Source organism: Trypanosoma rangeli (genome assembly GCF_003719475.1).
Source record: "Trypanosoma rangeli strain AM80 chromosome Unknown Tra_15.4_contig_00489, whole genome shotgun sequence".
Lineage (NCBI taxonomy): Eukaryota > Euglenozoa > Kinetoplastea > Trypanosomatida > Trypanosomatidae > Trypanosoma > Trypanosoma rangeli.
The window spans coordinates 1-10,532 of NW_021706237.1; the positions used below are offsets into that span (position 1 = coordinate 1).

Here is a 10,532-nt window from a genome sequence, read left to right on the forward strand (position 1 = left end):
GAGGAGGAGCCGGAGGAGCTCCACTCCACGTTGCTCCCCCGTGATCGCGTTGGTGAGGCCGTGGCGACACCACTGACGCGGGTACCAGCCGAAATGGAGCTCCTGGACGACGACTATCCCGCCCGCTTCGCTGCCTGGATGCGGCGCCACGGCGGCGGCCACAGCTGTCACCTCAACCACCACGGCAGCGGCAGTAACCACGGTGGGGGAATGAGCGGCGTGTGCGATGAGGTGGCTCTTGCGGCGACGGTTAGTTGGTTGCGCCGGCGTAGACGCACGATGACACTGAAGGAACTCGACGCCTTTGCCCGCAAGAAGCATTGAACCACCGCCAGCGCTACATGAAGGAAATGGGGTACGACAAACAAAAGTTTTTGGGAGCCGGTGGACGTATCCCTCTTTTTCTCTTGTTCTCTTCCTTGTGTGTTTGTGTGTGTGTGTGTGTGTGTGTGTGTGTGTGTGTGCCGTCGCCGCTCTTCCTCACCGGCGGCACTCCCGCACGCGGCTGTGATAGTCTTATCCCTCCTCTTTGTGGTCTATTCTTCCCTAGCTGGAAGTCGCACGCATGCGTGTGGGTGCCTGCGTGTGGCGCTTGCTTTGTAGCTTCCGCTTCACCCGCAACAACAGCTTGCTGCGCCGCTCTCCAGCGCAGCCCAACCTCTGCTGCAAGGAAGGAATGCGTGGGAGGACACCTCGGCAGCTCCCGCAGGCAAGTAAGGAAACACGAAGAGGAAGAACAACAACAACAGACTCAAAAGAACTTTGGACGGAATCACACCTTTGGAAATTCAAACAGTACGAGAAAGCGAGAAGCTCATGCGCCGCCTTTCGGTGGGTGGGTGACTTACGCACAGCTGCATAAGGCGGGGGGAGAAGAAGAAGAGGCTGCACGTGTAAGCCGCTTTTCGTTCTCTTTTTTTTTTTTTGTAAAAAAAAAAACAACTTTTTTTTTTTCTTCTCTCTCTTCTTCCTTCTGAGCCTCGCCGCAGAGGTGCGTGTGTGTGTGTGTGTGTGTGCGTGAGTGAGTGAGGTGAGTGGGAGGGAAGGAGGCGCCTGTTCGGTGGAGACTTTAGTCAAGCCAACCCCCTTTCGTTGCCTACGTCAAGAAATTAAAACAAAAATGCAAAACACAGAGTTGGCTTTGGGACGGCTCGCCAACAGTGGCCTCAGACAGACTTTGCATGCATCGCCGAATGCAGTAGTGCCTCACTCCGCGAGAAATGACTGCTACAGGGAGGAGCGGCCGCTCCTGCGGGGGGAGGTGCGAAGCATTCGAAGGAGTCATCAGCCGGGGCTCATTGTTGGTTCAGGCGGCAAACAGCGGACCCCCGCACAGCGGCCTTTCATTGCTTCGGAGCTTGTGCCGCGGTCAAGAACCCCCCTCAGCGATGCATCTTTCCAGCGGCGTCGTGCTTTCCGGGTAACTGCGCCAAAAAGGTGTAGACCCAGTGTTGCTGGTGAGCGCGGTGGTGAGTCTGATGCATCTGTGGATGGGAAGGATGGCATGCGGCCGTTCAATGGGCGGCGTCTGCAGGCCCATGAGAGGTCTGTGCAGCAGCAGCAGCAGCAGCAGCGGGCTTTCTCGCTCTCCGCTGTGAAGCATGGTGATGTCAATTGTACCTGTTTCACTGGCGTCCCCGAGTATGTACGACATAATCCTCTTTTGAGCGCCCGCTTATCAACTACCCTCTCCTTGTCGTCACCGCGACAGGTTCGGCGGACTTGGCAGGCAGGAAGTGTTTTGCATGCTGCCCGGTCCACCTCGATTACCTCGGCGCCGGAGGGCGTTACACAATGGTTGGCGCGAAGAAGAGCCCTTTCCAAACGGCTTGTCGCCACCCCACAGGCAAGGCTTGAAAGTGGCAAGGCGCCCGGGGTGTTGCGGCGCCACGTCTTGTGCAGCGGGGCCTTGTTGGAGCAAAACTCGGAGCGTCACCCTCAGTCGCAGACGTATAGCAGGCCCATTTCTTCTCCGTTCACTTATAATGCAGTGCCTTCCAGCACAAAGTTGCATGACAGCATCCACGGTAGCCGACACAGCCACAAGGAAAACGTCTTGTCCGACGATTCTTCTGCGGTTTCCTCTTACCAAGCTGATCGCCACGTTTGCTTGAGCGTGTGCAGTTTAGTGGATCAACTGCGGGAGAACCGAAGCACCCTGACGGGGAAGTTTGACTGGCCCCTTGGAACAGCCAGTACTTGCTCCTTCTCCTCCTACTTACGCAAAGCATACATGCTTATGGGACCTATGTGGTCTACAGAGCGGGAGCGGATGGTGGCGCGCGAGTTTCTCTCTGCCCACTTGCCATCGTGTGAATTTGACTCGGCTCTGAGGTGCGTCAAGGCCCGGCGGCCGGTGTTGGAGAAAGGTGGTAAAAATCGTGTCGCTGACAGCATAACTGAGGGGGATTTTCTCTTTGCCTGCCGGAACAAACTCATGGAAGACATGAGCGACCTTGCGAAGGCCGTGCGTGAGGCCCTGGAGAGCGGCTGCAAGTGCCTGGAGATGGATGTGGTTCGAGGCACGATGCCAGCTTCGGTGCTGGAAAAGTTGAAGATGTAGTGGACGGAGAAGGAACCGTGAGGCAACTACGCACCCACTGGAGGAGGGGAAATGTGTGGGCCTCATTTGAAAAAAATAATAATAATAATAAAAAATGTTTCTTTTGCACGGGCGTGAGCGGCAGGTGTACGCATTCGGCCGCCCATCTCTTATTTTTCTCCCCTTCCCCCGCTGGAGCCTGCAGCGCGGAAGGACGAGAGTAGTCAATGCAACGAAAATAAAGACGGAAAACAAAAACAAAAACAAAAAAATAGACTTGTGGATGCCTAATAGCATCCCCCATTTGTTTTTTTTTTGTTTGTTGTTGTTGTGTTCGTGTGCGTATGCTCGCCCCTCTCCCGCGCAGACAGGCACACATCCACCAGGCTTGACACAACTCCCTTTTAACAGGTAAACATCTTTTTCCCCCCCTTTTTTTGCTTTTGTTTGCATCTTATATTTCTTGTTTGTTTGTTTGCTTTCCATTTTTTTATTTTTATTTTTATTGGTTTGCTGCTGCCGCCGCTGCCTGTCCTGTGGGCGGCGTCTTCGTCGTCGTACCCCCTCGTACTTTTCCACGGCCCGCATAAAGCTGGTAGGGAAACAGAAAAAAAGACAAAAGCAAAAAGAGCGCACCCCCTCCCTCCCCTCCCCTCCCCTCCCCTCCCCTCCCCTCCCGCCACACACCCACACAGCCGCTATTCGCTTCGCTTTCCTTTTTTTTTTTTTTTATCTCGGCGGAAACTGCAAAAAGCAGAAACAAAAAAAAATGACGTTTTTATGGGTGCATCTCGTTGAGTGGGCCGCCACGACTGCGACAGCTGTTGTTCCTCCTCGCATGACTCATGTGGGTTTTGCGTTGTCGGCCGCGTCATGTTTCCTCTTGCCGAAATATGCATTTCCCGCTTTTTTCTTTTTTTTTCTTGCTGCTGCGTGGGGCTCCCACTCTCCTTTCCCGCTGCAGCTCACACATCTGCAGACAGCGAATCATAGTGAGGGGAGAGGCAAGGTAAAGAGGGGCTCTTCTTCTGCAGCGTAGAAAAGACAGGAGCGGAAGGTGCCACTTATTCTAGGAGTGAGTTGTACATCCTCCATTTCATCTTTCTGTATATACATACACTCACACACATCTAGCTAAGCTATCTACGGCCAAGGCCCCACGTGGTACCCCTGTTTCCTTGCCTCCCCGGGCTCAGTGGGCCCGTGTGCATCGTTCGCCCTCTGACGTGCGTGCGGGGCGCCCGCGATGGACAATCACTTTAGAGTGCTGGGAATTTCGCGCGGCTGTGACGAGGCGGCGCTGAAGAAGGCGTACCGTCAGAAGGCCCTGGCGCTGCACCCGGACCGCAACCCGGGCGGTGCCGAGCAGTTCAAGAAGGTCAACGAGGCCTACGAGGCCCTTTGCGTGCACTTCCGCCGCAACGGCGGGCGCGACTCAGCAAATGTGCAGACAACCACTGGCGTCAGAGGCAACAGGCCGGCCTCCCGTACCCGTACGACCTTCTTCGCCTTCAACACGTACTACAACAACGCGGGGTCTGGGTACCAGTACGCGCGACACACACACACCACCGAGGAGGCTCCACACTTTACGGAGGAGGAGCTCTTTGGCTCCATTCCAGGAGACTTTACCTACGACAGGCGCCACACCAAGACCAAGTTCTCTACACAGGCCGATGGCAAGGGTGCTGGCGGCAACAGTGACAGTGCCGGTCGCGGCGGCATCGATCCCAACGCGAGGGGAAATCGAGGAGGTTACCGCTTTGGCACGTCTGAAATGTATGAGAGGGCGGACGAACGCTGGCGCCGCGCACACGGTGAGCGGGTGCCTGTTAGTGGTTATTCCATGAGTAGCGGTGCCGCACCCCCTCCGCAATATCCGCCACCACAAGGGGAACAACCTTCAATGAGGCCGAGGCCTGTGCCCTTCCCCTCCGCATTTACCGCGGATGTCGGTGGCGGCGTAGGTGGTCGTCGGAGAGATGAGAGTGCCAGGCGCAACGCGAATGAAAGGAGCAGGGACGCCAAGGCGAGGACCACCGGCTGCAAAGGTAGCAACACGTACAGCCATTATACCGATGATCTCAATGAAAACGATACATACACGTTTCATCCTAACAGCCATGACGCCAGCGTGGGCGAGGACGAGTCTTCGTTTGCGTCGACGGCCTCGCCCGCAAGCGGCATTTTTCGCGAGTTTGATATGCAGCAAACCACGCGGGCGATGCACCGTGAGTGGGAGCGGCTGAAGAAAGACATGGATTGCAAAATGGCTGGGTCAGCGTCGCTGCCCAAACACTCGTGGGATGGAAGAGTGGAACCTGATGTAGATAACGAAGAAGATTACATAGTGCACAAGAGGCCGCCCCAGAAGCGCGAGGGTGAGACATTTCATCAGCGGCTTCGTGAGCAACAACGCCTCAATGAGATGCACATGCGCGAAATTGTAGAGGAGAGACTGCAGCTGAAGAAGATCCTCTTCACGCAGCGCTACACACCAGACCCGGCGGATGTTGCCCTAATGAGTGACAGTGATGTGTTTGTGTTGTGTGAGCTCCTGGAGGAGGTGGGGCAGCGCATGCAGCAGGTCTTTAATGGACGAATGAAGAAAGGGCTCTGTAGCCGCTGTGCGACGGCTTCCAAACTGCAGGACAAAAGCGTCTTCACCTGCGGCCACACATCCACCTGCGCGGAGTGCGCCATGACGTGCGGCTCATGTCCGGTCTGTGCCGCTGCGCGCCGGGGTTGAGGGAGTGCGGTGCGATGCTGTTGCGTGGGGAGGCGCGGCAGCACGTATCTGCGGGGTTACTTTTTTTTTTTTTTTTTGTTCTTTTATATATTTCCCCCTTTGCATTTTTCGTTTTAAAAAAATTCTTCTTTGTTTCATTTCTTTTTGTTTTGCATCCTCGCCGTACTTTTCATTGTTGCTTGCTGGGTGTTCTTGACGGATGCGGTGAATCTTTGCCCCGCCACGGAGTCGCCGGGGACGTCTTTGTGCCTGCTCCCTTTACGAACTGCGGCAGCCACAACTTCCACTCCTTTTTTCTCTTTATTTTGTTCGCTCTCTTTCTCTGTGTGTGTGTGCGTGCGTGCCGTTCTTTGCCATTGCACAATGGCACCCCCACGCACCCACGCCGTACCTACCCGCCCATCCATCTGTCTACATGTAAATACGAGCGGAAGGCGTTACTGTTGTTGCTGCTACTGTTATTATCATTATATATATATATATATATATTGCTCCAACCCTCATCTACGTCTCTCTCCCTCCCCCTCCGTGTGTGTGCCGCTCCTCTCGGGGAAACGGCGGAGGACGTCGTCGTACTTCTTCTTTTTTCTTCTTTTTGTGAATGCTTCTGGAGAAAAAAGAAAAAAAAGAAAAAAACTAGTCTTGAGAGAAAATAGACGAAAGGAAAAGCAAGCAAGAAAGCGGACACACACACACACACACACAGGCCGTCACTCAACCAGGCAAGCCAAAACAAGGCCAAGGCAGAAGCGTGGGGGAAGTAAACGGGAGATAAGTGGCTGGCGCAACGGACACTCAACGGAAGCTGTTTGCAGTGTCGTCCGATTGCACCTCCGGCTTTAGCGACGCCAGCAAGATCTTTCCCTGCGGGGGGAACGCCAATAACACGTGCCACAGGGACGCCGACGAGGACACGAAGAGCAGCGGCAGCGGCGCACAAGCAACAATGGAGGAGTATCCGGTGAACCTGCGCGTGGAGATGGCGCCCAACGGAAGTACGGTGCTTCTGCCAGGCAGTGTCACCATCACGCACACCACCGTCTCTGTCTTCAAGCTATGCGAGCTAAACGATGAGGAGCCGCTTTTTATTGGCATTTGCTCCATCCCACTTATGAAGGTTGCCCGGGTGCCGAGTGTCTTGTTCGCCGGTTCCGAGGCAGTTGTGCTGACAAGCGTCTCAGACCATCTCTTCATCAACGCCTCACTTTCCGCCGGCCTTGCCACACAGAAGGAGGGCAGCGCCACCAGCAGACGGACGGCGTCCACAGGTCTCTTTCCAGGGACGCCAAAGGAGGAACCCGCCGCCGCCGCCGAGCTCCAGCGACTGGACAACCCAGCGCAGTGGAAACATTTGCGTCTCGAGTTTCCCAGTAGAGAGGCATACAGCCGCTGCATCAATGCGCTCATCGCACGCGGTGCAGAGAACATTACGGAGGATTATGCTTCCTCCCATCACTCTCACGATGCATTCCTGGTGCCGGAGAACGTCTCGCCAAAGGCCCGTTCGCTCCACGCAAGTGAGTCTGCCTCAAGCATCAAAAGCAAGAACCAAAAGCCCTACCCCACGAACGAATTTGCGGCGACAACGGGGGACATAAGTGAAATGCAAAGCTGCCTAAGCCCCCCAGTGGGGTCGATGGATCCGCGAGAGAGTTCGTTTATGCTCCGGACCTCCAAAGGGCACTTGAGCCGAACGAATGACAGTCTCCGAGAATTTGGAACACCACGAAGCGAGGTACGCTCTTCACGTGGGAGCAAAGGGAATCACAGTTTGCCTTCCAGGAACCAACCAAGAAACAGCCAACGTGAAATGTTGACTCCACATGAATCTTGTGATAGTTCAAAGGTTCTGCAGAGCTCGCACAATGAACGGGGACTTCCTGTGCGCAGTAATCCTACAAACAGCCGTCGGGAGCTTGGGACGCCGAGTGAATTGCGATCCCTGCGTAGCTCTGCAAAGGAGAGTCTGCGAGAGTACTCGCGTGGGAGTGGCTTGCCGCAACACGCATTGAAAGGCAGCAGTGTTCATGAACCAGCACCACGCTCGGCTAACTCCCCACACAATAGGGGCGATGCTGGACTTGCACGGCAGCCAAATGCAGTTGGACAGCCGCCCTCGTTTGGGAGAACAACGACCCTTAACAATTTGGATTCGCCTCGTTCCAGCAAACCGGCGCAACTGGTAAGCCAACCATACGACTCTGTCGGGCAGTCACCGTTCCAGTCTCCGAGTGAGACGACCATGACACAGAGATTGTCTAGAAACCGCACACAATATCAGATGTTTACCCGCAGTGTGATGAAGTTGATGCACCATCGCCTGCATTTTATGCAGTATCTGCACAAGGAGTTGGTGCACGAGGCCTATCTTGTGGAGGAGGCGAAGCTTCTTGGCGGTAGTGGTCATCGCTCGTACAGTGCCTCTGTAAACCGCTCTGTGAGCCGACCTACAAGTGTCTCACCGCGTTCTCCCCGCCGCACGGTGTACTCGAGTGTTGCAGAAGAGTCCGCGCGCCTTCGTGAGATTGAAGCACGTTTGCGTTCTGTAGAAAGACTACAACGCGATGCTGAAAAGGACCGGAAGGAGGCGCTGCGTCTACGACAGGAGGCGGAAAAGATGGAATCGGTTCTACGCGATTCGGGGGGTGTGCAGTCGCCAAACCATACCACATTCAATGTGGGGGATCCGGCCAAGTACGATGCCTCAGTCCGTAGTTACAGTCCCCATACACAAAGTAGGAACCATCCCTTTCACAATGACGCCACATCCGTGCTGTCTGCAGCTCCTCAAGGCAAACCGCATGCAAGCGATGCATCGCGTGTGAGTCCACAATTTAATCCAATGAAAGGAAATGGTCAAATGGCGCTTGCGCTGCATCCGGGTCTTTACGCAACCCAACCCACAGACGAGCAGGCCCTGGTGGAGTACTCTACGGTTGTGCTGGATCGCTACATTTACGGCGATGAATGGCATCTGTTATACCCGGTGCGCGATGAAGAAGTGCGCTTCTGCGCCCTAACAGACATCTGCCTGATGCTTAAGCTGCCACGCCGCCTCGTGACTGTCACAACAATTTCCATTGACCAACCAGGGATGCGCATCACGGCGGAGATTCACCACAACCGTGATAATATGCCGCGTGAGGCGATAGAGCGCCGTTTCGCTAGCCAGCCTTTTCTGTTGTTGAAGCGACTCTACGAAATGCGCCACAACTTCCGTGTCTCCGCCAATTCCAGCATGTCTAACCGCGTCGGACCCCGCGGGTCAAGGGGTGGTTCTCCGACACGGATGCCGCAGGGGTATCGCAGTACCTCGCCATTCTACCTGCGCCACGCGGACAACGAGATTGAGACGAGGCGCAGCGACAGTGCCACGACGCAGGACAGCAGAATGGACACGAATGGTCGGATGCGTGACTTGGAGAGAATGCTGCAGGATCGCATTTACTCACACCAACAGGACCGCGGCAGCGAACGCGGGCGCAAGCAACGAGACCTGCAACGAGAGCAGCTGCAGGACCAACTGGACCAACTGGAGCGGGATGAGGCGTCGCGGCGCAGTAGACTTGTCCTTTCCGAGGCGGAGGCGCGCCTGAACGCGAACGGTGATGAGGGTCGGGACCATCAGCTTCAAAACCACCCGCACACCGTGCGGCAGCGCACATTGGAGGGGGAAGAGCAGGTGGAACGTGCAAAGGTGGAGGCTGGCTACGCACGACAAGTGCAGGCAATGGCTTGGGCCCAGCGTCGCAATCTGGCGCTTGTACGCATGCTTACGCAAGAGCGTGAGCGGCGTCTGCGTATTACGGCGCAGGAGCGTGAGGATCGTCAGGTGCTGGATCTCATGATGCACTCACAGTGGTTGAGGGCGGCGGCGTCGCAGCCAGAGGTGGATGAGCAGCCATCTCGACAGCGTCTCATGGAGGCCGAGAGAAAGCAACGGCGGCACATTTACGCCAACCTTCATAGCTTCCTCATTGAGGCTTTGCAGGATGAGGTGGAGGGACTTGTTGGGGATGAGAGGACGGTACGCATGATCCTGGCGGCGGATGAAATGCGGGAGCGGCTGGATATTGTTTGTGGCAGCAAGGCACCCGCGAGTGGTGGTGTGCCGAGGGCGTTGCCTGTCTCGCCAGAGGCGTGGCAGGCCCTTTTCATGGAGGAGGTGGCCGAGCGCACGCACTTTGTGAAGGATGAAGGGCGTCGTCGACGCCTGTTTCAGCGAGAGTATATCTTTACGGTGGAGGATGTGGCGCGAAACGAGATTGAGCTCAAGGAACTTGACGAGCATGTGCTGATACTAGAGGAAATCATGCACCGCAACCGGGCCATGCTGGAGCGTCGCCGACAGGAGCGAAGGGACGTGGCGAACCTGAACAACGAGGAGCAGTACTACCGCAAGGGTGTCTTGAGCGAGGAGCACGACGAGTGGGAGATACTTATGGAATTGTTTGACTCGGGGTTAAGTGATCTGCTCGCTGAGGAGGCGGCCCGCCTGGCTGCCGCGGACGCGGCGCCGGAACTTGAGAGCCCGCAACGCCGCCGCCGTATGACGGGCTCTCCGCGTCAGACGAAGCCGTTTCACTACATGACGTTTTTACCGGAGGACATGGACCACCCGCCGAGCGCCAACCTTGCCATTGAAGGTATCCTTGGCTGCAGCATTAACAAAAACCTCGAGGTCACAAGCATCGAGCGCCCGTTGCCGAAGGTGGAGGAGGATGAGCTGCAGTTCCAGGCGGGTGACATGATTCTTGACGTCGCTGGCTACTCGCTGCACTCCTTGTCACACCTGCGGGAGGTGCTGGCAAACCGCACGATGCAGATCCAACACGAGGCCCGCGAGGAGTTTCCGGATTTGCCGGAGAAGGAACTCACCGTGAACCCGGCTCTGCAGAAGTACCTTGACGTCCTCTGCGAGCACCATAACTTTCTCGTGCAGGTGCTGCGTGGCTGCGAGATTCTTCAAATCATCGTGAAGTAATGAGGCCGGCCAGGAGGAAGCGAGTATCACGCCACAGTAGAACTGGGTACAACATATGTGTGTGGGGAGGCAACTCACGAGGGCTGCTTGCCGTTGCTGTTCATACTTTGCATGGCACGCGTATGTGCAGGGCACTACAAATAATAGTACAATAACGAATAAAAAAACACAAAAAAAAAGTTTGTCCCGTCGCCTCCAGGAGGAGGGAGAAGAAAAAAATATATAATATATGGGGGGAGGGGTGAATGGAGCACGCA

General features: G+C 55.7%; 4 protein-coding genes across 4 annotated transcripts, besides 11 other annotated features; all 4 read left to right on the forward strand.

Moving 5' to 3' along the window:
- On the forward strand, positions 1–324 carry TraAM80_08959 (uncharacterized protein; the record flags this gene model as incomplete). The annotated part of the gene is made up of 1 exon (XM_029385672.1): positions 1–324. A coding segment is annotated over one exon (324 nt), but the record flags the coding sequence as incomplete, so codon positions are not given.
- Positions 325–420: 96 nt separating this feature from the next.
- Positions 421–464: a microsatellite.
- A 527-nt stretch (positions 465–991) lies between these two features.
- Positions 992–1,037: a microsatellite.
- Positions 1,038–1,120: 83 nt separating this feature from the next.
- TraAM80_08960 (uncharacterized protein) lies at positions 1,121–2,563 on the forward strand (the record flags this gene model as incomplete). The annotated part of the gene is made up of 1 exon (XM_029385673.1): positions 1,121–2,563. One exon carries the CDS (start codon positions 1,121–1,123, stop codon positions 2,561–2,563), a length of 1,443 nt encoding a protein of 480 aa, XP_029234463.1.
- A 71-nt stretch (positions 2,564–2,634) lies between these two features.
- Positions 2,635–2,657: a microsatellite.
- A 116-nt stretch (positions 2,658–2,773) lies between these two features.
- Positions 2,774–2,812: a microsatellite.
- Positions 2,813–2,846: 34 nt separating this feature from the next.
- Positions 2,847–2,877: a microsatellite.
- Positions 2,878–2,974: 97 nt separating this feature from the next.
- Positions 2,975–3,049: a microsatellite.
- Positions 3,050–3,178: 129 nt separating this feature from the next.
- Positions 3,179–3,220: a microsatellite.
- Positions 3,221–3,788: 568 nt separating this feature from the next.
- On the forward strand, positions 3,789–5,291 carry TraAM80_08961 (chaperone DnaJ protein; the record flags this gene model as incomplete). Its single annotated transcript, XM_029385674.1, has 1 exon — positions 3,789–5,291. The coding sequence occupies one exon, from the start codon at positions 3,789–3,791 to the stop codon at positions 5,289–5,291; it is 1,503 nt and encodes a 500-aa protein (XP_029234464.1).
- A 60-nt stretch (positions 5,292–5,351) lies between these two features.
- Positions 5,352–5,384: a microsatellite.
- Positions 5,385–5,750: 366 nt separating this feature from the next.
- Positions 5,751–5,780: a microsatellite.
- Positions 5,781–5,904: 124 nt separating this feature from the next.
- Positions 5,905–5,927: a microsatellite.
- Positions 5,928–5,975: 48 nt separating this feature from the next.
- Positions 5,976–5,996: a microsatellite.
- Positions 5,997–6,237: 241 nt separating this feature from the next.
- Positions 6,238–10,275, forward strand: TraAM80_08962 (uncharacterized protein; the record flags this gene model as incomplete). The annotated part of the gene is made up of 1 exon (XM_029385675.1): positions 6,238–10,275. One exon carries the CDS (start codon positions 6,238–6,240, stop codon positions 10,273–10,275), a length of 4,038 nt encoding a protein of 1,345 aa, XP_029234465.1.
- Positions 10,276–10,532: the final 257 nt, after the last annotated feature.